This window comes from Callorhinchus milii, unplaced genomic scaffold, assembly GCF_018977255.1.
Source record: "Callorhinchus milii isolate IMCB2004 unplaced genomic scaffold, IMCB_Cmil_1.0 Scaffold11, whole genome shotgun sequence".
Taxonomy (NCBI): Eukaryota; Metazoa; Chordata; class Chondrichthyes; order Chimaeriformes; family Callorhinchidae; genus Callorhinchus; species Callorhinchus milii.
The window spans coordinates 9615949-9643082 of record NW_024704752.1 but is presented as its reverse complement, the minus strand read 5'-3'; the positions used below and the strand labels follow the sequence as shown (position 1 = coordinate 9643082).

Genomic DNA, 27134 nt, shown 5'->3' with positions numbered 1-27134 from the left:
AATATAAATGGAATTTATTTCTAGATTTTCTAGATTAGAAGATCAGCCATGATTGAATGGCGGGGCAGGCTCGAAGGGCTGAATGGCCTACTCCTGCTCCACATGTTATGTTATGAATTTGTTGTTGTTGGTCTTATCCCCACTCCCTAACCCGGAGACACTGGGCTTTATGAACCCCAGCTGAGATTAGCTACTTCTGCATGGACTGGGATTCTATCTTCCAGGCTCAGTATCATCCAACACCTTACCCAACATGGGCCTGAGTTTGATGCATTTAAAGGGTTTTCCTTAAACAGGCCGGCTGAGTATTTCAGTACACGTTTACAAGCATGAAAGAGATTCAGACAACAAAGAAGCAAATGAAAAAGTAGTTTATGGAAAGTCACATCAATCTACTTTGGGAGTAATATGTTGAAGCCAAAAAGCCCATTACTAGATCTCAGCGATTAATTTACCCAACGGTATCATCCATCATAAAACTAACTGTAAACACATTGATAAATGTTTATTGTAATTATAGTACTGAACTTATAATTCACCACAGGTTGCTCTAGTCTAAACCCTGCAGTTTACTAGGTTGTGGAGCCACGGACCACTGAACACATTTCAGTTGTCCGATTTTCAGTTTCAGGGTGGGACTGGACTCGCTCTCTTCACTCCCTTGAATCCTGGGTATAAAACAAACTGCTGCATAGCTCATTCACACTCTGGACTGCACTCAAAGCCAACACTGAAGTTTATAACCTCAGCACTGAGGCCATTGCACCAGTTATAAACCTATTGTTTGTGCTCTTCCTCTATCCCTCCCTTCCCCATCTTCAGATTGCGCCTTAAGACCTCACTGTTCGACCACCTCCCCACTCCCCCCAGCTCGGTGTCGTGCTCCGCCACTGTCAAGCGCTCTGGGTGATGGACGCAATATAAACCCAAGTTGTTGTTGTTGTTGTAATATTCAGAAACACAATGATTGATCATTGTAACTAGTAGAGTACAATTAGTGACAAGATAATTAATCAAAGCTGAAGCTGTTGGGAACATACCATTTCATATTATCCAGCTTTTAGCAGACCAATCCCTTCTCTTCCCTTTCATGACTCTCTTTGGCCACCGAGCAAGATGCCATAAAATGTCTATTACAATTCAGCTAGAATGCCACCAATCACCTCAGGTGTAAGGCGAATCCACAGTTCATAAATAGAAAACTGCAGTGTCAGTTTTAGGATTCATGGCATTTCTGAGGGTCCGCCATGGCTTTACCTGTCTTTCTCAGTTGCTGGCACAGTGCCAGTGTTGGTGGATCCTGGCACCACTGCAATAGGAGTGCCTACAGTCTTCAGGTTTTGGATGACACTGGAAAGGAACTGTTGGCTGGCGCTCTCATATAGGTCAAAGCAGATTTGATAGGCCATCAGCAAGTTGCCGTCCTTTACCAGCTTCTCCAAGATATCACTCACTGCCTGGGGGTCATCCAGGAAAATGAGGCACTGCAGAAACAAAAAAATCAGACCCATCGGTAAGATCCCATGTTTCGGTAACTTAACTGAAAGTTTAACAAAACATCAACAAACATACATCTGCCACCTACTGGTGTTTCAAACACTCATATTTGGTGCTATATAACCGTCAAACAATTAACCTATTACTCATACTTTACAGAATAATAAAACTGTACAAGGAGAACATGAAATAATGCTCTGTTCTCTTAATCCAATCTCTCTTAAGTGCTTAAAACCTCATAAAGTAACATGTTTACTACAACTTTTCTACATTGAATAAACTAAAGTCCACATGCATAGAATTAGAATGAGAGACATTAACCCTTTTTATTGTCCTGTTGGAAGATTTACTAAAACATAGCAGACAGGGTCAGAGAGAAAAAACAAAATGACAAGTGGAGCTCTCATTGCTGTAAAGCAGATCTTGACATCGCAATGCACCTCCTATTCACAGGGATGGAGGTACAGATCATCTGTTCAAGAAAACAAACAATCACAGAGGCCTGATGTAGCAAGTGCACATAATTCTCTAAATGTGTCCTCAGACTGAGTCATTATTCCTTGCAGATACACACACAGTAGGATAAGACCACTTGCATACCTCCTTATACGGACATCCTTGCAACTATATTGGAAATAGAATAGAAATCGAGTCAAAATTTCTTCAGGGAATGAGTTCTGACGAAGGGTCATGGACCCGAAACATTGATTCACTTTTCTTTCTCCATAGATGCTGCCTGACCTGCTGAGTGTTCCCAGCGACTTCTGCTTTTGTTTCACTTTACAGTATATCCTGTGAAGCGCTTTGAGATGTCTGAATGACGTGGTAACACGCTATATCAAATGCAAAGGAATGTTATTATTATTTACCTGACAAACATTAATGAAGTCTGGTTTATCAAGATTCATGTAGAGTTTGACTAGGACCCGTAGCACTTCATTTCTGAATTGTTTATTCTGCATTAGTGACATGCAGACTTTCACGCTGTATGCAAGCATCCCAGAAATATCGTTCTGTGAAGACAAAAGTTCAATTAAGACAATTCTCAGCTGCAGCAAATCAGATCCCTAGTCGTTTCACGTGAAAGCAAGACCATCTAATACAAAAAAAGGATGCTAATCCAGCATCCCGTGCCAGCCCTCATTGAGCATTACCAGGTAACCACCAGCCTGGACTGCGCTCCAAGATACTCTCCTACGTGAAGGATTCTATATAATGCATGTTGTTATTGCACTGCGCACAGTCTGAAACAGATAGTCCATTCAAACAGGAAACTGCCAAAAGGCATACAGGATATAACTTCATTAAACTGAGTTGCAACCTGAACTATATAACTGGAATTAAAGGTGAACCCTACCCTTCAACTGATTTTGTTTGAGGATTATGTATAAAGAAACACTCACCGACTCTAGAACCACTTTTTCAAAGACATCGAGCCGCCTGGTCTCCAGGGCGATGCCGATTGCCTGCTTGTACTTGTGATCATCAAAGCACCGCTGGAACATCTTGTTGACGATACCTTCCAGACGTGGGTCAATCAGCTTCTCCTCAGCGTCAGGGAGCTCCCCATTTTCAACGCGAAGTTTAGTGTAATGGTCGATGCATTTGGCTAAAATGAAGTGACAGAAATACCACACGAATGTTCAGTCACTGCCCATTCCCAACACAAAAGGAAACTTAACTTAAAATCTGTAGCTACTCTATTCCTACAGGCAACTCATGATGGCTGACAAACTCAGTAAAATACTGCCCTCCAGTGTCTAAAACCTTAATGTTCTGTTAATTTCAATGTCCTGGGGGATGCTGGGTTTCCTACCCATATATTTTTTCTCCTCCAATTCTTCAGAAGGCACTGACTGAAAATAATAATCCTTGCATTCGATGTAGTGCCTCTCACAATGGGAGGGCATATTAAAGAGATTCATAGGATTTACTGTAAAGTGTACGTAGTGACTATGTACATGAGGTGAAACCGGCAGTCAATTTACACATGAGAATATTCCCCACAATCAATAAAAATTGGATGACCAACTTTATTTGGGGGATTGATTGGCCAGGACACCGGGAGAAACTCCATCTTTAACATTCTTTAACAGGATCTTTAACATTCATCTATGCAGGGAGAGGTTGAACATCTCATCTCAACAACTGTCCACAACTATCCCCCCCATCAGCCATCCATCACTGCATCTTCGACTACGAGAATTAAAATTTTTAAATAGCCAAATGTTCCGAGATATTTAGTATTGCCTCTCAACATTGAAACCATTTGACATAGTACCAAATTGGAAAAAAAATTAAAAGGGCACATATTAGTAAATCAATCTCCACACAAAGCACCACTCAAAATGTCTGTGAGTTCAACTTACTGTAGCAACCTCACTTATATTAAATAACCTCCTCAGGGAGGGAGTTACAAAGCTGGGGAGGGATAGAAGCTTAACCATGTTTCAAGAAGTCAAAGATAAAAACAGTAGAAACGTAGTTAGAGTATCTTCAAGGGTAAACTATAGCTCTCGGAATAAAAATTACATTATAGCACTTCGTTCAGGAATAATTTCCAGCCCCTTGTCCTGAGAAAAATGTGCAGTACAGAAACTGGTAAATACTAACCTATAATTGTCTCCACATATTCAGACTCATCATTCACATTGAAGAGATCGCCAGCTCCCAGTGCATAGTTCAATGATTCCTCAAAGGCACCAAGGTGGTAGAAGACTTTGGAAGCCACTAAAGCAGCAAACTCCCGACTCCGGAACGTTTCATCCTCATACAGCTCCTCACTGAATAGAATTTCACAATTAAAACCTGTGCACCCATCATCTTTCCCACACAATCATAATGTAAGGATGTGTCCATTGATCAACAAAGCACCAATTAATGAACTGATGGACGCATGGAAGGTTACCAGGACACTCAAGTTGTTTTGTATAAACACGTGATAACATCCGCAATGAGAACAGATCAGCCAGAAACCATTTACGTACAAGTTAGACCCAATGAGGATTTCCAAGACAAGCATTTGTTGAAAGAACCAAGAGGCTGACGAGTTTCAAACATCCCAGGATTGCATTACATCCAACACCTGCTGTAAACCTTGGTTATAACTATCTTTGTTAAATAATTATTACACATTGGTTTCTAACTTTGTTGCAGTGTTACTAAATTATGTGAAATTTACCACACACAAAAAACTCAGATAAGCAAATGTGGAATCATCACTGATGTAATTTAATACATCCACCAATTGCTATGTACCCTTTGTTTCATAAAGTTACGTTATTTTATTTTCTGCCGAGTGACCGACACACACAGAAATACAATAACACGCTTAAGCATATCTAAACCATACCAAAGACTTTCATATGTCTAACACCACATAAAAATTTCCGTGTTTAGAAATGGAATGTGCACCCTTTCCCCTATGAGATGCATCCTGCTAACTTAATTCAGGAGAATATTAGGCACAGGTTGGCAAAAGCCAAGGCTTGGGAAGTTCAGACAAACTTGTGTTCTTGAGTGCTGCTAGAATTTAACTAGCTAAAATTGCATCGCTTCCCATTGAAAACACAGCCTGGAAGCTTCCTGTTGTGCCCTGGAGTAACACAAACTCACCAGGTTCAGGAACACTTGAGTGAACACTGCATGGACTGTCAACGTGATTTATACATGGCTTGAAGCGCTATCTCAGTACCAAATAGTGGACAATAACCAGCAGATACAAAAGTAGCTAAAGCGATGTGCTTGAAGAAAATGTCAGAACAAAAGAAACAACTTACATTTTAACCACAGATTCTGAAATTTCAGCCCAGAAGTCATTAACTACAGAGTTCAGCTTGTGCAGAGCAAACTCCTGGAAATAGAGAATAAAATTATTATTTTAGGCTATGATTTAAAAGCCTACAACAATAACAAAATTACATTTGTATAGTGCCTTTCAGGTCAGGAGGACATAAGAACATAAGAATTAGGAGCAGAAGTAGGCCATTCAGCCCCTCGAGCCTGCGCCGCCATACGATAAGATCATGGCTGATCTTCAGACCTAACTCTAATTACCTGCCCTATCCCCATATCCCCTAATCCCTCTGTTTTTTAAACATCTATCAGTCTCAGCCTTGATGTCCCAAGATGCAGGACGTCCCAAGATGCAGGACAATCAATGTTTCGGACCCAAGCTGGGGGTCAGGGAGTGCTGTGGAGAGGGGAAAGGAGAACCAGGATCTTGAACTGTATCCTCTGTGTGATGGGAAGCCAGTGGAGTCGGACGAGGATGTGGGTGATAGAGTCACGGAGTCTGATGCGGGAGAGGACACAGTTGATCTTAGTTAGAGTGCTCCAAGTATGGAGCAGAGGCAGAAGAACAGATTTGAAGATGGCACACAGAATATGGGATACAAAGAAGTACATTACAGATTCACACTTTTTAAAAATATAACTGCGGAAAGGAGAACAGAGTTCAAACTTCAAGAAATAATTTTGATCCACTGTCCAGGACAGATACTTGGTACTCAATTACAATCACTAGTCACACCTACATTAGTCATACCAGAATTTAACAAAATACATTGAGGGGAAACGCAACTACAAATTAAGAGTGGAGGGATGGGGATATTTGAGAAGGGAGACGACAGTTAAGATTTTAGCTTCCATTTCAAACACATTATTATTCGTCTGATGTGAATCTCTTACCTTGAGCTGTGGCTCTTTTTCATCCAGAAGAGAAATAATCCCAGCTGCAACAAAGTGAGAAAAATAAATTTGAAGCACCACCGAGATGCCACCCCCGTGAAGGGTGTTATATAAATGCAAATTCTTGTTGCTCTTGTACATAGTTCTTGTCTGCTGTTTTAATAATAACTTCTCATCCAAAGGATGGCAACTCTGTCAATTTGCAACATACCCGCAGCACTGCATTGGAGCGTCAACCTAAACTATGTGAGTTCAAAGTCCCGAAGTGGGGCTTGAACCCAGAACCTTCTGACTCAAGAGGCGAGAGTTCTACCAACTGAGCCAGGCCGACACCTAAGTTACGGAGAAGTGTGAAAGCACAGAAACTCCCAAGATCTACAAAGAGAACTTGACAGAATATGCGCCCAAGCTGAAATCATATTTATTGCAGATAAAATCCGGGTACAGGAAGCAAAAATAGGGAGGCGTTTAGGGCAGGGGTTGAAATAGGCCAAAGGATGTTATTTAACTCATTGCTTATCAATACCTAATGAGTGTGAGTCAGCAATGAACAAAACTAACTGCCGGATGCCGGGCAACTTTGCCAAGTCAATTACATTTCGTGCTCAAACTGTACAGCGCTCTCTCCGGTCAAGCCATAGCCCCTAAAGAGCTGGGGGAGGGGGGGCTTGGCTTTCGAGGCAGGTAACAGCAACAACACTGATCCCCAGTGTTCAAGGGATAAACTAGAATGGACAACGCGATAAACTGGAGTTGTCGGGCAACTCTGAACTGGAACTGCAAGGCAACCGCAAACGACAAAATGTAAGCCGTCAAAGGGAAAGTAGACCGGGAACAACAATTCGAAATATGTCAGGGAAACACCAGGGAGAGATCCCACACAGAGTTTCTGGGTTGGGGGAGGAGTATTGCAGAATTACTGCCAGTGAGTAGTAGTGGTAGTAGTATTTTTTTGGGGGAAAAAAAAACACACACACAAACACACACACAAACACACACCGAGGGGTTAATAAACAGCTGAAACGGGGGCCACCAGTTTTTTTTTAAAAAAAAGGTGGTCCAGAGCCCCCGACACTCGACTGACTCATGAGTTCAATGGGGGGATTGTGAATGGATCAAACAGTCTGAAGGGTCACATCCATCCATCACATCCCATCCCATCCATCTCCTCCTCCTCCTCCTCCTTGTGCTCAGCGTTTCCGTGTTGCTCTCGGGGTGACGGCGGGGACTGGGGAGTGAGGGGGTGGGAGTGAGAGGGGCTCAGAAGCTGACACCAACCACAGTGGCTCTCATCCTCTTCCCCGCGCAGCCTGAGGGCCAGGACTCGGCGGCTGCGGCTCCAGCCCCCCCCCCACCCCCCGAGGCCTCTCGCTGGCTGTCCTGCCCCGAGCCTCAGCCTCGCGGTGTCCCCGCCGACAAGACAGAGGTTAAGAGGTTCTTCCCCGACCAACTCCGGCCAACGAATTGAGCCCCGGGAGCCCCGGTCTGACTGACTGCGAGAGCCGGTGAGGGGAAGCGGCCCCGCGGCTCGGCCCTGGCGGCCGCTGCTCGCACCCTCCCTCCTCCCCTCCCACACACACACACTCACACACAAGCACAGGCCCCGGAGCGCCTCTCCCTCATCCCCGGCCTCCCCTCCCTCACTCACCCGCCGAGGTGATCATCCTGCCGGCCGCCCTGCCCTGCCCAGCCCCCGGGGTGTGGTGGCTGTGTGTGCCGCTGTACGTGCGTGTCCAGGCCCCGCGCTCCCGTCCGTCTCTCTCTGTGTGTGTGTGTGACTCAGGCTTTTCCCTGACAGAGGCTCCCCCTCCCCCTCCCGCCGCCCCGCAACCACACACACACACACCGGGGTCCTGACTGTGCGGTGGAGGTACCGCTCTCCCTCGGACGCCCCCTGGCGGCGCGGAGGACCCGGCGCTGACTGCAGAGCGCAAGGAGTAGTGATGATTATTTCGTGTGGAGGGGGGAAGGGGAGAAGGTGGGGGGTGGGGGGGGAATGTGACCAATTTGGAGCTCAGGAAGGCAAACTCTTCCTCATGGCCCTTTAAAAGGTGCTCAAGATAACACCGCATCTCAAGAAACGCGCGAGGACAGGTGGCAGCCAGGCGTTGGGCGGTCTTGTCCTCTTCGGATGATGATGGTGATGATGATGATGGTGGTGATGATGATGGTGGTGATGATGATAATAATGATCATAATAATCCTTGCATTTGCTACAGCTCCTTATCACGTCGTCGAGACGTCTCAAAAGCGCTGCACAGGACCATACCGGAAAGTGGATTGATTGGCTGTGTACTTTGTCGGCAAACTCGCACACAGCAAAGTCCACACACACAGCCATGGAGCGAGGGACCAGTTTTGTTTGGGGGGGGTGGGGGGATTGTTGGCCCGGACACTGGCAGAAACTCTCTTCTCTTTTCGAACAGTGCCAGGGGATCTTTAGCGTCCAATGTGAACAAGCAGAGTGACTGTATTTTGACAAGATTAATCTGGACAAACAGTTCAGTATATTGATGGTTACCAACACCAGAGGGCACGATTTAGCCGAGTAGTTGGGATCGTGTGTTTGCAATCTGTGCTCCTGTTGGTTAGAAATCAAAAGGACTAACATTTCCTCAGTGTTGTCGACAATGCTCCAAATCACAAGATGTCTACATGCAGACTTTAGCTCACAACTCAAGTCACCAAAAATATTCATTGCAACAGCTCTGGTAAATTTTACAGGACCAAAACTGCGAGCACCATGTGAATGAGTTACTGGCACTGGTGAGATACAAATCCTTGAATGAACTGAAACTCTTCTCCACAAAACCATCAATGCAGATGATCCCATAAAACCCTTTTAGCTCAGTGGGCATTGTGTATGGACGTTCTAGTGCAGTACTACTGAACTACACAGGTCTGGAAGGTAATTTAACTATTCTTTGGTGGTAATATCCTTGTGCTCAGAAGTAAATAGTTGTACCAAGATTCCTATTCTTGACAATATGATGAGTGACCTGTGTGTTGTATGTGCATTGAATGCCAGATAAGGACAGAACCAGGCTAGCCTGTAATTTCCCTGGTTACTAAATCTTCAGGCTCACAAAGAATTGTAAAGACCCTGTCTTAACTTGTCACTACCAATTAAGTCATCATGCTGTCAATATCCTGGCAGCAATTATTTTGTATTTATAGATATGCCTAATTCACCACCCCTAATAAGTCGTCTCTTAAGCCATTTCCTTTGGAGTGCCAAGATATCAGGAGCTTACTTTATTTTTTCTTTTCCAATTTGACAGATGGGAAGTTATTAGACAGAGATTAAGTTTACAGTGCAGTCATCCTGTTGAGGATTATACAACAAAGCCATTGTATTTCATTATACTATGAGGCAGTACTCTTCAAGGTGAGACATTTACATTTTTAAATCTGATAATAACCCTTGCATTTGATGTAGCGCCTTATCACATCGTTGAGATATCTCAAAGCGCTTCACAGAATATATTGTAAAGTGAATTGACTGCATACTTTGTGGGTGAAACACAGCAGCCAATTGCGCACAGCAGTGTCCCACAAACAGTTGTAGATTGAGTGACCAAATTATTGGTCTTTTCTTTTCTTGAAGGAATTATTACCCAGGGAAAAGTGATCCACCAATGTGGAACAGTGCTTTGCTCAGGATGACCCTCAGGCAGTTGGTTTGAAATGATCAGAGATGTCAGTCTGAAGACTTTGTTCTGACAACAGACCTGGAAGTTTATTAGAGTTGAGAATACACAGTACATCCACCCCCCACCCCATCCATGGGTGTATCATAGTCATAAAAATTGTGTGTGAAACGTTTATATTTCTGTTACTCTCAGGTTATTTGACACAGTAACTATATCTTACTGAAGGCACAGGGACACATTGAAATTCAAAGTGAAGCATCTGAACCTCAGAGGCTTAAAGCCACAAGTTAAGTATTTTTTAAAAAAAATTCTCACTTATTTGAAAATGTTAGTTTCAAAAACTAAATTGCTACACATTTTACTTTCTTAATTTTCACTCCACTGATCAGTAACATCGGCATCAGGCTCCGCCACTGTTAAGCGCTTTGAGACGCCAGCTGGCATGAAGGGTACTATTATAAATGCATGTGGTTGTTGATGTAACAGTAATGATGCTCATTTCTGAAGCATCTCCCCACATAACAGCCCTGCTGCAATGAATGAGTCACCTTGACCTCCGTGCTTTCTTACATACACAGCTCTCAGCATGTAGTGTCAGAAAGGCAGTGTGGAGAATCAGAAACATCTGCTCTTCTCATTCTGCCTGTGCCAAATAGAGGAGAAAGTGCATTTGAAGGAAGAGTCTCGCTCTCAAACTATGTCAGACACAAATTGCAGTTATTTGGCCGACAGGAACTTGCACTTATGTAGCACCATTGATGTACAGAGACCTCTCAGAGAGCTTAACAGTGCATGCAGTGGTGACTAGATAGGAAATGGGTACTGAACCATCTAGCCTACTGCAACTAGATATTCTGTTTATATTTCTAAAGAAAACTGAAGTAGCATAGGAGGGGAAGTGAAGGATGGGGGTTCATCAATGGTTCAAACTTCTCCACCAGATTTCTCTTATTGGTGGTGAAAATGGTCCACGGTCTGCCACCAGGAACACCCAGTCTGTCTGTTTTGAGTTGTTGTGGATTTGTAGATGAGGCACAGGCTGGTTCAGACACAGGGTTGAAAGATGCCTTGGCTACAAACTCTCCCTGACAAAGAGGAGAAATACTTGCATTTACTGTGAAATAGTGGCTAGATATAACTAACCATTAATAAAAGCTGCTTCAGCAAGTTCGCTGGCATTCTACACAACACGATCTACATTTTTTTTCCATCTTTCATTTTGGGAAGATGTCGGTGGGGGTTGTGAAGATGATCAAAAACCATCTTGTCAGCCAATTTCTCCGCAAACTGTCAGACACATTTTAAAACGAGGAGAGTTCCAAAGAGTAATCTTTTCATTTTGTAAGCTTGTAGCCAGGATGCCCCTTTCTGTAATGACTAGCTCTGTTTTGACCATATTAAACCATGGTCTGAAAATTGCTGGTTGTTCAACTGCTCAGTCTGAATTCCTGGTTCAGAATGATCTCAAATATAGGCACTTTTGAATCTAAGAAGTGACAAAACTACCCATTCCAGTGATTCTGTCGCTTGGGTAACAGGTTACTCAGAAGTTATATAAAAATGTCCCATTCTAATTTCTGCTCTAACATGTGGAATGGAATCTTCACTGGAAGAGATGTAGGGGAATGTCTGCATCTTTCCCCACAAAACGTTAAGAAATTGTTTGCTACAACTACACCAGGATTTCTGTAATGGTTGGATTCCATCAATGATCTATCAAAAGAATGTTACTTACAATGCCCTGGATAGTAGGCAGTGATTATAATTTAATCAAGCTCTATCTCACTAACTTTACAATCTCTGCTATCCAATCGTCAGGCTTCTCCTGATGAAATGGAGTTGAAGGTCAGATTTATGTTGGTTTGCATCATTGTATTTATGTTGGTTTAAATCATTTCTGGTGTGTATTGGCATTGCTGGGCTGTACAACAGGAGATAAACCCATGGTCTTAAAAACTCTAAAAAAAAATTAGATTAAGGATGGCAACATTGTATTCCCCTTGCGGAGCAGCAACTAGAAGTGCAATGGGAATAACAATTTAAAAATCTGGGACAGTATACAGTAACATATTGCTGGTATTCAGTGAACTCTGATATGATTTTGTGTGAATAAACCTCTGGTCTTATTGCATAAAAATGTTCCTCATTGAGGCACCCAAGGCATAAGGAATCGACTCATAAGGTTAATCTCCGAGTCAGTGGCAATGCACTGAAGTAGAGAGTAGCTGCACAATCTCAGGATGTCTCCTGATAGAATACTTGGCCTTCTTTTGCGACTTGCCCAATGCAACATGTGGAGTTTGAGAGACAGACAGCTCTAAAACTGAAACAGCGTTTACATGTCAGGCACTCAAATTATTTGAGCAATTTAAACTATATCTACACAAGGATTCCTGCAGATAATGTGACAACAACCCTCCTCAAGCAATCCCGCCATCTATTGGAAAAGGGGGAACATGCCAGATCTGGAAAACCAAGCATTTAATTAAAAATTAGCATTCCTTCATGATGCCCAGATGCTGAGAGAACGTTACTTTATACAATTTGTTTACACTTCAGTTTCCACATCTTGTTCCTTCAGCCCCTCGGAGTCCATCTGTGTGACTGTGCTGTTGTTCAGGGATGGTCCCACTGTCAGTGGCTGCGAGCACATGTTGCCCTCTCGCTCCGCAGACATTCCTGAAAAACAAAAGCGTTTCAAGCCCGGGTCCACGGTTCTACAAGCCCGAGAATCTAAAGCTTAGTTGCAGTGTAAAGCTTTGTGTTGAAATGTCATGTTCTGTTTGTCGTCTCTTTGCTCTATTTTGGAAGCCAAGGTTAAAGTTTATTTGATTTAGATTACCCGTTAAACACTGTAGCAAATCCAGATAACAGCATTACTGTATAGATCACTCATATGATCACAAGATTGGTTTGGATGAAGGAGGCTCTTCAGCCCATCTGATCTCATCCATCCAGAATACGCTCCCTTTTGTCCTGCCCATAACAGCATCAAGGCGCTTCTTAAAGGAATGTATAATAGCTCTATCATGGACTCTACCCCAATCATCCAAAGGGCAAATGAAGACTAGGAAATAAATCGTTTCCCAGGTAAAAGTCACCTTAATTAAAAGGTTATTACACCTATGAGACAAATGATTGAACCCCTGTGAAGGCTTCTCCAATGTTGCACAGAGACACTCCATACCAGATGATGTGTGCTGTTTGTTATCTCTGCTGGGGGAACTGAAGAAGTGCAAAAATTAACCTCAGCTCTTTTGGCTGGGGAGATGATGGGGGGGGGGGGTGGCGGCTAAGAAAATCAGCTGGAGTCCACCATTTTTGATCCTGCGACATCCCCTCCACCAGAATTGTTTGGGTTTGAGGATGTTGAGAGTGGTCAGGATCAGCCGTGTTGTCTTGTGATTCCCAGCCAACAATCACACACGAGTGTACACGGTCTACTTGGGCAGCCAGTGGATCTGCACCTCAGCACGGTTGATATTTTCAGGAGGAGAAAATGGAGGAACACCCTCAAAGAAATCATTTGCAATGAATTGACCGCTTTTCAGATATTGCCCCTGGGTAAGAACAAGGTTATCGTCTATTTCATTTACCCTCTGGTCCTGTAGCGCTCCACGCACTCTTGGGAGGTCTGTCCTCCCTGCTTCTGGCACTGTTCCGGAGAAAACACAGGAATCGGGAAAGACACGAACGCCTTCTCTTGCTTAAATCTGGATATAAAATAAAGCATTTAAACATACAATTTCGTCAGGACAGTAGAATCCATTCATTTCAATCTAATTGCACTTTTCATAACCCTGAGAAGACTGGAAATGCACAGCAAGTCAAGCAACATCTCAAAGAAGAAAGACAAGCTAGTGGTTTGTATGTGATCCTTTATCAATTATTGTAGTAATCATTCTTTTTCGAATGTTGATCAACTAGCTGTGCACTTCCAAAGTATTTTGTCAACATTTCTCATCATGTTCTGTCCAGGTTAAAGGTTTACTGTTAACCTTCTTTCGTCTATAGTACTTTGTCCCACTTGGACCCCTCCCAGGTATAGCTGGTCAATAGATCAGCCCTTTCATCCATCAAGCTCAGATGAAGGACCTGAATTACTCAGAATCTAAAGAAGTATCCAGGTCTCACACATGTGGAGGGGTTGGAAGAGCTTGAACAAGCCACATTACCAAATCCTATGTTAATGCAGTGTTTCCCTGACTCAGGTAGTAGCACTCTCATCTTGACACAGGTTATGGGTTGCGCTTCAAGATTTTTTGATAACTTGATAAGGCACTACATCAAATGCAAGTATTTCTGATATAGCTCTTTGGTTTATCAACATATGTTGTTTAGATCATTTCTTTGAGATGCCCTGATAATGGACAGTGGCACCACAAGTACAAGACCCATTGCACCACCACAGTGAATGGAACTCAAAGCAGATACTTTTAAGCCTACTGTTTCTTTTCATCGACCAACACTGGCTGAATATTAATGATTAATTGTCAGAGTGTGCCGAAACAAAAGCAGACGCTTCAGCTTTGCAAATGTTCAGATCAATCTGGGAGCTTTTGTGTTTGCTCTTTTTTCTGTGTTTATATTATGATGGAATAGACTGACCTGTCAAATGTGACCCACAACCCTCAAATCTCTTAAACATCAGACATAACTCCAAGTTTCCTAAACTGTGACCTCCACCCGCTCGGTCTCCCTCCATGTCAATCGATACTACAGCGGTCATCGACACTGCTCTCTGAACTTTCCTCTTTGTTGCTTCTGTGCTCCAAATGCACTATGCTAATACCCTGCCCATTTTCTCTCCGGATAATTTAAGACTTGTTGCAGTCTTAAATTATTAAAAGCCAGAACACCGAGAGAGACTTCCTTCTCTTTTCGCATAGTGCAAAAGAATCTTCAACATCCACCAAAACAGGCAAATGGGCTCTCAGTTTAGCATCTCTACTGAAGGACCGCACTCTGGCAGTGCTGCCTGGGAGTCTCAGTTTAGACTGTGTGCTTAAAGTCGTATTTGGGGCTTGAACCCACGACCTTCTGACCCAGAGGCGACTGACTGAATGTGGTTACCGCGCAATTATTATAAATAGTTATTCGTTGCACATTTAAACTGGAGTGGTGCTGAACAGCTTTCTGGGCTGGAGAGCAAAGGAACATGCTCACTGTAATTGCCTCCAGTCACTGTTCCACTCACAGATCAGCTGATGGAGGAAACCCAGGAGATGCCAGAAACAAGGACGATGAAAGGTTCCATTCAGCAGTTTTTATGAAGTGTAAATTGACACGTCGCACTGCCACCAAACATTCCCAGACAAGAAGCTCCGCTCGGATCAGAAGATTTCATCTCCTTTTCCGTTACTGAAAACAAATTCTAGCGCCTTCTCGGTTAAACAAGTTTCTCGGTTTGAATGTTTTTACAATAGAATGAAGACATTATTCGCTCAGCGCCACAACTGTTCACTCGTGCATACATTGACACACTGTGAAATGTAAGCAGATCATTTCGGTTTAAAGTCTCCCTAAATCCTTTACTGATTAAATATTACAGGATCCCCCCCACCCCCTTGGGGGCTTAATTACTGAAGGCAATGGTCAATGCAAGACGTGGCCATATAGAGCTGGAAGCAAAACGCTCAAATGTGTTGGCCAGATCTGGCTCTGCTGAGCTGTCGGGATCAATGTGCAAAGAAGGACCACTTGAAATGGGGGTGTGGGTGAGCTGTCGGGGTGGGGGGGTCCATGGACACAGCGGTCCAATGTGGACCACTTCCAGCGCAACTCAAGGATGAATTGATTAACATGTGTTCCGAACAGAAGGTTCTCTGCCCACAACTGTTCTTCCTTTTGCTTAACCCTATACAGGTGTAGGCACCTCAGAACTGAAAGGACTCCCACGAGGAATACATCATTCTCACACCAGTTGTGGATCAATCCTCTTATTCCTGGTTGACTCGGGTATCCCCCAAAATAAATCTGTGACACTGATGTGAGAGGATCGAACTCATCAATACAGATGAGGGGGGGGGGGGTGGGGGGTCACTCTGGGGTTGTCCCAAACCCCTTGTCTGCTTTCAGAAAATAAAACTTTCTTCTACCAGAGGGTCCGAATAATCTGTGTTGCATATCCCCCCCCCACGACCCCCACTCCTCCTCCTCCTCCCCCACACACTCAAATTTTGGTCACTTTCTGCTGTTATCGGTACAGTATCGCGGTCATGGATACAGTAGCTGTTGCAGGATGTTCAACCGCGTGGGTCAGGCACCGCCATCAACATAATAATAATAATAATAATCCTTGCATTTGATATAGCGCTTTTCACGTCGGGAGGATGTCCCAAAGCGCTTCGCAGAACACACTGTAAAGTGAATTGACTGTACATTTGTGGGCGAACGCGGCAGCCAATTGCGCACAGCAATGTCCCGCAAACAGTCGTGGATTGAAACTGACCAATTTTTTTATTATTGTTTTTGGTTTTGGAGGATTATTATTAGGCTCTGTGTGGAGTAAGGAAACTTGCCCAAGGTTTCACCCTCTGCCTGGGATTGAACTCAGGTCTCTCACTTGCAAAGCGAGTGCTCTAACCACTGAGCCACAGGACTCAACATCCACGCAAACACACCTCGTACCCTAACGTGAGCCACCGGTCACGGGATGGTGTCCGATCCCCCCCCAGTACCCCCACCCCCCACCCCCAACCCCCCCACCCACCCCCCACCCCCATCCCCCTCTCTTTCAGCCCAGACACGAATCGAATGGGTAAGACTTAAAAACAACCGTGTGGCCCTCTGCCACAGAACAGCACCGGGGTGTGTGCGACCCGGTACCGAGGCACCGCACCTGATGTGATCCCCGACGAGGCTCGGAGCACGTCGCAGCTGCTTTTTTTCAGCTCCCTGACCGAATCCACCCGGTCAGCGACGAAGGGCAGCGCCTGGACGCAGTCGCTGGGGTGTCTGTGAAAGACGGTCCGCAGTTGGTGCTCTATGAACCGGACCGCGGCGCTGAGATCTTCCCCCTGTGTGTCGGACTCGGTGTGAACCACCCCGACGAGCCCCGGTAGCGGCTCCCAGGAGCAGCACCGTTGGCGCACGTCCCGCAGCAGCTCCCGGATCAGCGGCTCGTTTCTCCGGCTGCACAGGAACTCCTGTCGGAAGAGGAAGAGCAGGAGACGGGCTCGGAGGCGCCGCTGCTCCCGGCTGCCGTTCACCAGCTCGGTGACCCTCGGGCACGGCGACAGCAGCCGCCGAGGCTCGGGCTCCTTGTCCGCCTCCTCCGGTCTGGGAAACAACGCCTTGACGAACTGGAACATGAGCTGCCGACTCTCGCACAGCTCCCCGACCAGGAGGATCCGCTCCCGCCCGCCGATCGCCTGCACCAGCTGCTCGAACTCGCGGTCCGTCCGCTCCGGTTGCTCCCGGTCCGGCGGTGCCAGCGGCTGCTCCCCTCGTCCCCGGATCGCTCCGCGATTCCCCTCCGGCCGCTGCGTCGGCGCTCCGAGCAACTCCTGCCCTCGGGTCTGCCCGCGTTGCTCCGGCGGGTGCCCCCTGATCTCTCCCTGGCGCGGGCGCTGCTGCTGCTGCTGCTTCGCCTGAATCCGCTGCCGCTGCTCCGGGTCCCGCTGTGGCCGCTCCGGGAGTCGGCTCTCTCCCCGCTGCCCCGGGTCCCGCTGTGGCCGCTCCGGGAGTCGGCTCTCTCCCCGCTGCCCCGGGTCCCGCTGTGGCCGCTCCGGGAGTCGGCTCTCTCCCCGCTGCCCCGGGTCCCGCTGTGGCCGCTCCGGGAGTCGGCTCTCTCCCCGCTGCCCCCTGATCGCGGTCGGCAGTGGCCGCTCCGGGAGTCGCTGCTCGCGGTCCTCCATTTGTCACGTTCACACTCCCAGAGGGGAACCTCCGCCCGGGCCCCGCCTTCCTGGAACCCCAGCAGCCAATCAGCTGCGCCGCCGGACCGGGGCGGGCGGGGCTGGACACACGTCACAAACCATCTCTGCCCCCGCCCCCTTTCATTCATTAATCCAAAGCCACGCCCCCAGGGTCACCGCATGTAACTGAAGTAACATTCACACCGGCGGGTGGGGAGAGGAGAGGTGGGGTGGGGGGAGAGGGGGTGGGAAGGGGAGAGGGGTGGGGAAGGGGAGGGAGGGGGGAGAGGATGGGAGGGAGGGGGGAGAGGATGGGAGGGAGAGGATGGGAGGGAGGGGGGGAGAGGATGGGAGGGAGGGGGGAGAGGATGGGAGGGAGGGGGGGAGAGGATGGGAGGGAGGGGGGGAGAGGATGGGAGGGAGGGGGGAGAGGATGGGAGGGAGGGGGGAGAGGATGGGAGGGAGGGGGGAGAGGATGGGAGGGAGGGGGGGAGAGGATGGGAGGGAGGGGGGAGAGGATGGGAGGAGGGGGGAGAGGATGGGAGGGAGGGGGGAGAGGATGGGAGGGAGGGGGGAGAGGATGGGAGGGAGGGGGAGAGGATGGGAGAGGATGGGAGGGAGGGGGGAGAGGATGGGAGGGAGGGGGAGAGGATGGGAGGGAGGGGGGAGAGGATGGGAGGGAGGGGGGAGAGGATGGGAGAGGATGGGAGGGAGGGGGGAGAGGATGGGAGGGAGGGGGGAGAGGATGGGAGGGAGGGGGGAGAGGATGGGAGGGGGTGGGATGGTAGTGGATAAGACGCCTCCAAAGGGCCACAAGGAAGAGACTTGGACCACCAAGGAAACTGGAAAGCTTTAATGCTTACGGGCATCTTGACATGTTTCTGCAACCTCCGAGAAAGAAACGAGTCAAGGATGTGCTAACACCTGGTATGACCTACTCGCTCCTCGCGGAGACAATATGCAGCTTATTCCCGAGGGAATTTCATAGAATCATAGAGCACGGAAGGTGGCCATTCAGCCCATCGTGTCTGTGCTGGCTCTTTGCAACAAAAAGAGGTATCCAAACCAATCTCACTCCCCTGCTCTCTCCCCATAGTCCTGCAAACTTGTCCTCCACAATTGCAAGAGGACGTCCTCCAACTCGAGTCGTGTAGCTTAGTGGTTAGAGCACTCACCCACCTCACAAGCGAGATACCTGGGTTTGATTCGCAGCAGGACGAAACCGTGGGCAAGTTTCCTTACTCAATCCACGACTGTGTTTGTAGGACACTGCTGTGCGCAATTGGCTGCCATGTTTGGCCCTCAAATTTACAGTCAATTCACTTTACAATATTCTGTGAAGCGCTTTGGGACAACTAGAAGACTGTGAAAACCGCTGTATCAAATGCAAGGATTATTATTTTATTATTATTACTCCACACGCCTGATCATTTCTCAAGAAAAAAAATAATAAATTGGTCACTTCAATCCACAGCTGTTTGTGGGACACTGCTGTGCGCAATTGGCTGCCACATTTCACCCAAATAGTTAATTCACTTTACAGTGTATTCTATTAAGTGCTTTGAGATGTCTTGAAGAAATCAAAAGCAAGGATTATTACAATTCGACTACAAGTTGGAAAGAAATTAATCCTTGTATAAATTCCAGAGTACATGAGTAAATACTGCTGTATGAACTTTTGGGCAATGACATTCAAAAGGACATTGAGGGTTCAAGAAACAGTACAAGGATAATAGAACAATGCTCTGCGCTAATGGGGAGGTATATCAAGCTAAACATTCTCATTAAGAAAAGCTTAATGTGGGGTGGGGGGGGGAGAAGAGAGGGAAAGCGATCCTGACCCAGGTCTTGGAAATGTAAACTGGCAAACTTGACTCAAGAATTAAAATAAAAAAGCCTTATAACAGGACCGGAATTTAAAATGTTTGCCATATACAGAATAGTACATGGGCAGTGAGTTTCCACTGTACTTTATTGCTTTAACGTCTTAAGACAATTTGACCCCTTTTTGCAATAAAGCTTCTCTTCCTTTAAGGCATAACCCAACAATAAACTGCATATTATATAGCACCTTTCACTACAGGAGGAAGTGCTTCTGAAGGTAAAGCTTGATCTCCTGCCTATAAATCAAAAATAGCAAAACGCTACACTGTTCACACGTATCACACAGTCAGTGGGAAGAAAAGAGCCTTTGTAAATATCTGGCAATGGATCAAGCTGGTTTGTATTTTCCCAGCCCCACTCTGGCAAAGACCCAGCCAGAGCAGAGTTCCTGATCAAAATGTTTTTGTTCAATTCAGCCAATATACAAATTCTGAACGTAGTCTGAAAACATGTTAAATAACAGGTCAGGTCTCTCACTTAGCTGAACCTGTCAACCATAAATTCAATGTCTTATCTCAACGGGTGAAGTACAGAAGCTCAAAATTAACTTTGTAAAGAATTGCACAAGCAGTTTGGCAACTGTTCGTGCCACTAGATGGAGGCAGGCTACAATCCGTTTCAAGCAATGTTCATGTCGGTTAATAACAATTCATTAAAGAAAAGGCACCCTAAATGATTTTCAATGTAGTAATATACCAGCTTCTGCTTTACACCTATATGATCACATGCATAAGGCTCATAAATATGTAAGAAAGTTATAAAACAATCAAAATGGCCGTTAAGGTTTACTTAGTTGCTATGTTCCGTGGTCACATTAGCCGAGGCCAACACAGCCTGGACAAAAGGATTTGGGAGCCGTTAGCACAATAGAATATTAAAATAGGAAATTGAACCCAATACTTCAGAAAGTGTTAAAACAAACCAAAACACAGATTTGCAGAAATCTAATTGGATTAGACAAGACTCATTTGATAAGCAAAATTTATTGAAGAACCTTTAATATTGTATTTAACATCAATGATCCAATTGGTTTCAGGTTCAATCAGATTGGACTCTGGAACTCCTGAATCCCATTCTTTAAAGTACTGAATAAAGGAAACATAGAAACTTGAACAATTTAATATTTTTATTGATGATTTATTAATCACTTATGTACAACTGTGCTTCAAATCCTTGAAGGATACAGCATCTGGAATAGAAGAAAAAAGGGATCATTTTAAACAGGGATTTAAAAGCTTTTAGCATTGCCCAGACAGAAAAAAAACTATTTGATTTAAGCAGTTGCTAAACTCAGAATTGGAAGATTTATTTGTCAAACCACTGGACTCTTAATCCATCGAGCATCAATCACCAGCAAGCTAATTTGTTTCAACCATCTGTGAACAGTCTCCCTGGGCTTTTGTTCTACTGAATGACTCAACTCCAGGAGCAGTTTGACCTACTCGTCAAAGCCTCCTATTTTCCCCACTCAGCTGCTTTTTGTTAAAAACGAGGTCTAATAAAACAAGTTGGAAAGAAGCTTGATTTTGAAGTATAAAAGTCAACAATCAGGATGGGGAAAAGATAAACTAATACAGGAAGTTCATTTTCCTCAAAATAAAAACAGAAGATACTAGAAAGAACCAGCAAATTTTCACCCCAAAATATACACTTTACAGTATATTCTGTGAAGAACTTTGAGACAACGAGAAGACATGAAAAGCACTATATCAAATGCAAAAATTATTATTATAATATACAGCTTTGGAGAGAGGTTAACATTCTTTGGATGCAATGCTTCATCAGATTTTTTGGGGGTCAGTCAGGTGTCTAACGGGCACTGAAACCAATCACTGTGCTTGAGAGTATCCAAACCAGATAAGACTACTACACATGCCACCTAACACATGGACATTCCCTTGAATGGAACGCTATCCCCAAGGCATACTGCTCACCTAATTCCAGAAACTATTAGACGCCAGATGGCATGAATTTGATCTGCAAGCAATAAATTTTGCTTGCAGATCCCTCAGTATCTCTTGCGGTAATGCTCGAGTTAACCATCTAAAACCATACAGCTTCCCACTGAAAGCATTGATTGGGAAGCTTCCCACTGCTTGTCCAGCTAGGACCATACTACCCACTGGTGCTTTGGCTTGCAGAGTAGACAGGAGCCAAGTGGGAAGAACCATTGCCCTGTCCCTCCAAGTGCTGCCAATGAGCCAGGGTGGCTGGTCTGTCATCAGCAGTACTATAGATCTGCCTGCCCCTTGGCTATAGAGTGAGCATAGGATTGACACTGATCAGTTTCCTAAAACTGATTGACACAATGAACAATTCCAGCTTCTGTTTCAGGTTTGCAGTTTATCCATTTCCATATTTTCACTAAAAATTGCAATTCAGTCTCAAATCAACAGAGCCAGTTCTAACATCAGGGGAACTATATTTGCCTGCAACACTAGAGCTCATTTCCAGGCCAGTGTGCAAACACAAGCCAGGTGAACAATATCCTGAAATGATGAGTGGCATAAAGATTACTTGGATGTTACTCAATGGATTACCTAAAATTCCAATCTCACTACATACCCTACCTGAATAATGCATAACCCAGAAATGCCAAAACAAACCATGCCTGGCCTCTACCAGGGGCAGTTTCGGAGCAGCATTCTTGTGCCCAGTGATCAATTGGACCTCAACTGTTTCAACTCAAATGCCAATATAAATATTGACAGTTGAAGATTAGAGACAACCTGCTCACCGCAATTTCAACCTCACAGATGAAATCACACAGCCTAAAGGAGTGACACTGGATTATAGTTGTTTTGACAAGCAAAACATCTATAAAATATTTCATCTCAAACAAACCCTTGGAAAGAAAAGACTCCCTCAGCATGCAATCATGTATGTGCCCAAGCGTCCCTGCCAGCTGGATGAAGAAAGCAGTCAGGGATAGTATGAAACAACTCAATATCTGCAGGGGGAACGACAGCACAGCACTAAACAGCTCAGCTGTAACTTAACCTGCCATTCTTTATCTAGAATCCTCAACAGCAGCCCTCATCTCAACACTTATAATAAACTGCACACCTGACAACCAGCAGGATTTCAATGCAATTCTTTACTCAAGTAACTTCTTCCAAACCAGTTTACCCGATTTCATCGGCACCCAGCTCAATAGACTTCCTCGAGGACTTAACAGTAGTACAGCTACTGTCTACAAGGCAAGGGTAATAATCCTTTCAAAATAAATAATTTGGTCACTCAGTCCATAACTGTTTGTGGGACACTGTTGTGCACAATTGGCTGCCGCTTTTCACCCACAAAATTTACAGTCAATTCACTTTAATGTATATTCTGTGAAGCACTTTGAGACATTTCAAAGACATTCTTTGATAGCATTGCAAGCAAATAGCTGCTTAAGAGATGTTCCAATGAGTAACCGGTGCTCTTACTTCATCATAAATTAACACACCTAACTGAAAATTGGAAGAACGGCACCTCCTCCAAATCTAGCCCAAAGAGAAAAGGGCGAATATCCCCCTTTGAATGTTTTTGTCACAGAAAAGCTTTGAAATCCACTTACCACACGGATTCTGTGTCCTATGGCCTTTGCGGGTAGGTTGCTGCTGAACTTGGCGCGGACCATTCCGCTGTTGCCATGAGCACGTGTTACCTTTCCCCAGATGACACGAGTCTTGTTTGGTTTACCACCAGGGGTGACGGTGTTACTTTGAAAATGGAAACAATACTAAATATAAGACAGCTCAAATCCTTCAATTAAGTTAACTGCTAGTTATCCTGTTATTGATTATATTCTCAAAAGAAGGGAGTTGTGGCTGTCTTAAAGTTAGATCACAGAAAAGGCTGCTGGAAGCATTGTTCGTTCCCAAGCGTCCCTGCCAGCTGGAGGAGGAAAGCAGTCAGGGATAGTATGAAACAATTCAATTTCTGCAGGGGGAACGACAACAGAGCACTTATCTGCTAAGCTGTAACTTAACCTGCAAACGACTAGTAAATGTATTCTGCTCGTCACAAACTATTGCATCACTGTACATACAGCAACAGAACTTACAGTACAAAGCACTCCAGGACGCTATATAAATCAAGTTGTTATATAAAGCAAGTCAGCCATTTACATCAGCAGATATTACTGATAGTATTACACAATACTACCTGGCAAAAAATTGTTTCTAGATTTTCAGCTTTTCAAATATGATTTTCTGATCAATGAAAACCTAAAAGGTGGACGTGTTACATCATAGATATGACCATGTCAATTGTCTGACATGATAGTCACACCTGCAGTCGAACGGAGCCATGGGTGGATAAACTCACCCTAGACATTTTGGTACACTTATGCAAGCATGATTATCTCCTTTCCCAATACAGTGATGCACAGACTAATTCTACAAACATTACAATTTAAGACATTCCATCTCTATAAAGAGAACACAGCATTGGGATAAAATACTCACTTCTTTGCTTTGTAGACATAAGCACACCTCTTGCCCAGGTAGAAGTCGGTTTCATTGCGAGAGTACACCCCCTCAATCTTCAGGAGTGCAGTGTGTTCCCTCTGGTTGCGGAGGCCACGCTTATAGCCGCTGAACACAGCTTTGGACCATAGTCTGCGGGAGGAAGATAATCTACAATTAACCCTAGACGCATCCTTACTAACAGATACATAAAAAGGCATCTTTTTACCAATGCATATGGATTTCTAACATAATGGATTCACTCTCTGCAGGGGGAACGACAGCAGAGTTAGCAGTTACTCACGTGGGTTAGCAGTTGGTGCACGTGCGTAGAGTTGGGTCAGCAGGAATCTACGTGCGCGCCCATGGAAATGTTTAAAAAATACTTTTGCTTTCGGGCCTGGTTCTGGTTAGGTTGAATTTTGTATACCTGGAGTCTGTCTGGTAAGGTAGAGTCTGTCTGGCAAGGTGGGGTTTACTAATCCTTGCATTTGATATAGTGCCTTTTTGGGGGTCAGGCAGGGGTCTGTGACATAGTGCCTTATCACTTCAGTGAAACATCTCAAAGAAGTTTTTTNAATGTAAAATGTATTGCTTATTTGTAGGTAAACCTGCATATGTGACATACAGATATGGAGCTGTTTTTAGTTCATCACAGATATTTTTGGGTGACATCTCAAATCGGTAGCTATTATAGGTGAACGCATTAAAACACTGTTCGTTCCCAAGCGTCCCTGCCAGCTGGAGGAGGAAAGCAGTCAGGGATAGTATGAAACAATTCAATCTCTGCAGGGGGAACGACAGCAGAGCACTTATCTGCTGAGCTGAAACTTAACCTGCAAACAACTAGTAAGTGTATTTGGCTTGTCACAAATTACTGAATCACTGTACAGCAACACTACTTATACAACGTCAGTCATTTACATCAGCAGAATTGTATAAAAAATTATTTGTAGGTATACAATGAAAAGCAATACAAAGATGAAAACGGCAAAGAGTAAGGTACCCTCCATTCCCAGTACAAATTACTTGGAATCATAGATTCAATGAGAAGCAGTTATACTAAGATACGTGTTAGAATGGAAAGAGAACAGGACTGTGGGAACTGAGAAGAAAGCCAAGATCTTACTAAGAAACCATGACAGGGCTCAGAATACTGACAAATGTAAGTTGAATACAGATAACTGCAAGAAACCACACATTGATAGTAAGCATTTGAGGTAGATGAATGAGATAGAACTTGACAAAGGGAAATTGAAAGTAGCGTTGATAGTCAACTGGTCCACAAAACGTTCAGCATGAGGCAGCAAACAAAATGCTGGACAACAATACCAGCTCAGTTTAGATCTTTAAAAGTCACACTCAAACTATCCAATGCTCTAGTCAGGCTGTACATGCAGTAGGTCTCGTTGTCGCAACTTAAGGTAGCAAGACATAGAGGCAGGGTTAAGAGTAATGATCTATGAGAACTGATTTAAGATGCTCAATAGCATATAAATGTAATCCTGCACCCAAGTTGAGTATGACACAGGTCATGATTGTGAAATCTCAGACAGAATTTTGAAGGTCTGTAAGATGCCGAAGGTTTGGTGTCTGACACTGTCTGTACAGTGCTTCAACAAGTTACCCTACATGAAAGTTACTATATAAATGCAAACAGTAGCTGTAGAGAAAGTAAACCGGGAACAATACTTTCAGACACACCAAGGCAGCACAAAGTATAGGAAAACTCACATATAAGTGCAAGCTGTTGATGCAACTTTCGCAAAGTCTGATTTGGAGGCAAACTATAAAGTTGCAGAAAATCAGATTTCATCAATGATCTACACTGAGCTGGTAATGCAGTCGGTAAGTGCGCATGCAGTCAAACCTACATTTCCCGCGACTCAATGAGTCTTGAACCGCCACCACATGGCACTTACTGACAAGCATTAGAATCGCAGGAAATTAAGTTCTGCTCATGCGTCAGTGGATCAAGATAAGTTTCCCGCGATTAAATGCAACCGACCAGTAAATGGGCCAACGTTGACGGTCCAGGATATCATTTCCTGCAATTTAATACAGAGAGTAAGGACGGGAGTAATGGAGAAATAGGGGAGCCGCATTATAAATATTAATATGAGAAGTGCATCAAAATCTAAGTTGCTTTGATAGGAAGCTGAATGGGACTTGGGTGAATGGACGACTTCGGCAATTATACGATTTATAAAGACTTAAGCAAGTTTTAACTGCATTTCTTCATAAAATGGTTATTGCAACTGGTAAGGATGGCCGAAGCCAACACATTGAACTTTATTAGTATCTGCAGTTAGATCAGCCTGGCCGGCAACAGTTACACCTGATTGCTCATGTCCCTGTCATGTCTTATTTGTAGCCATTGGGTGAGAAGGGGCTGTGATCCACCCCATGCTGAAGCCAGATTCAATAGCCAGATGGGCACCGGATCAAGCCTGAAACGTTTGGCCGTCGGAAATACCTGGCGCCTAAACACACGGGACTCTCAAACCCGTTTGAACATGGGATCATCACACCTTCACAACTTCGCTCGACGACCAGACGCGGCTCTGATCCACCGGTACTCTGTGGCCTTCTATCCGAAACCTGTCTCAGAGGCTGAAACCGGGCCAACAAACTTCAAACCCCTGCGAAGCCAACACGTACCCCCCTCCCCCCCCCATCCCCCTTCCCGTAATTTTTTTTAAAAAAAACTCCAGGGAACCATTCTCTCTGCTCCGGGTCCTTACCTTCCAGGCATCGCGACGGTGCGAGGCGGAGAGGTGTCTCCAGCAGCGGCTGAACCTGGAAAGAGAAATGGGGGAGACACGACATTCAGGGCCGGGCAGCACAATCCGTTCGATATCACAAGCATCCGCACTCGCACGGGCCCCGGGAGGACATATCTCGGGTCCCCGCACTTCCGAGCTGCCGTTCAGGTCACAACGACGGTCCGCCACCGCCACGTTTCACACCATTTGGCGGATTTAATCGGCGCCACTCGCCGCCTCTCACCTGGAGCCGAATCCAAGATGGACGAAGAGGGCGTCGCAAGGCCCGCTGGGACGCGAGGTGCCCGCGGAGAGGTCCTGTCCGGAGCCCGA

The 27134-nt window shown here is 45.1% G+C and overlaps 3 protein-coding genes and 3 non-coding genes across 6 annotated transcripts in view; all 6 read right to left on the bottom strand.

The window, feature by feature from the left end:
* psmd1 (proteasome 26S subunit, non-ATPase 1) overlaps positions 1–7987 on the bottom strand; it is a 64151-nt gene extending 56164 nt beyond the window's left edge. Inside the window, exons 1-7 of the mRNA XM_007902589.2 lie at positions 7835–7987; positions 6187–6230; positions 5277–5350; positions 4111–4280; positions 2901–3106; positions 2367–2510; positions 1258–1484 (exon numbers count right to left, since the gene is read on the bottom strand). Of these exons, the coding sequence (XP_007900780.1) occupies positions 1258–1484; positions 2367–2510; positions 2901–3106; positions 4111–4280; positions 5277–5350; positions 6187–6230; positions 7835–7850 (881 nt within the window). The 5' untranslated portion in view covers positions 7851–7987. The remainder of the gene's footprint in view (positions 1–1257; positions 1485–2366; positions 2511–2900; positions 3107–4110; positions 4281–5276; positions 5351–6186; positions 6231–7834) is intronic.
* A 2807-nt stretch (positions 7988–10794) lies between these two features.
* Positions 10795–17711, bottom strand: LOC103176070 (uncharacterized protein C2orf72 homolog). The gene is made up of 3 exons (XM_007889427.2): positions 16681–17711; positions 13436–13552; positions 10795–12518 (listed from the first exon to the last, which is right to left on the bottom strand). The coding sequence occupies exons 1-3, from the start codon at positions 17696–17698 to the stop codon at positions 12388–12390; spliced, it is 1266 nt and encodes a 421-aa protein (XP_007887618.2). The 5' UTR covers positions 17699–17711; the 3' UTR covers positions 10795–12387.
* A 2982-nt stretch (positions 17712–20693) lies between these two features.
* On the bottom strand, positions 20694–27116 carry rpl35a (ribosomal protein L35a). The gene is made up of 5 exons (XM_007902439.2): positions 27046–27116; positions 26781–26835; positions 24037–24189; positions 23145–23289; positions 20694–20771 (listed from the first exon to the last, which is right to left on the bottom strand). Exons 2-5 carry the CDS (start codon positions 26789–26791, stop codon positions 20748–20750), a joined length of 333 nt encoding a protein of 110 aa, XP_007900630.1. The 5' UTR covers positions 26792–26835; positions 27046–27116; the 3' UTR covers positions 20694–20747.
* On the bottom strand, positions 22461–22588 carry LOC121849923. The gene has a single exon (XR_006085410.1). It is a non-coding gene; the product is annotated as a small nucleolar RNA SNORA63 (small nucleolar RNA).
* On the bottom strand, positions 23438–23565 carry LOC121849929. The gene has a single exon (XR_006085416.1). It is a non-coding gene; the product is annotated as a small nucleolar RNA SNORA63 (small nucleolar RNA).
* LOC121849930 lies at positions 24751–24878 on the bottom strand. Its single transcript, XR_006085417.1, has one exon. It is a non-coding gene; the product is annotated as a small nucleolar RNA SNORA63 (small nucleolar RNA).
* Positions 27117–27134: the final 18 nt, after the last annotated feature.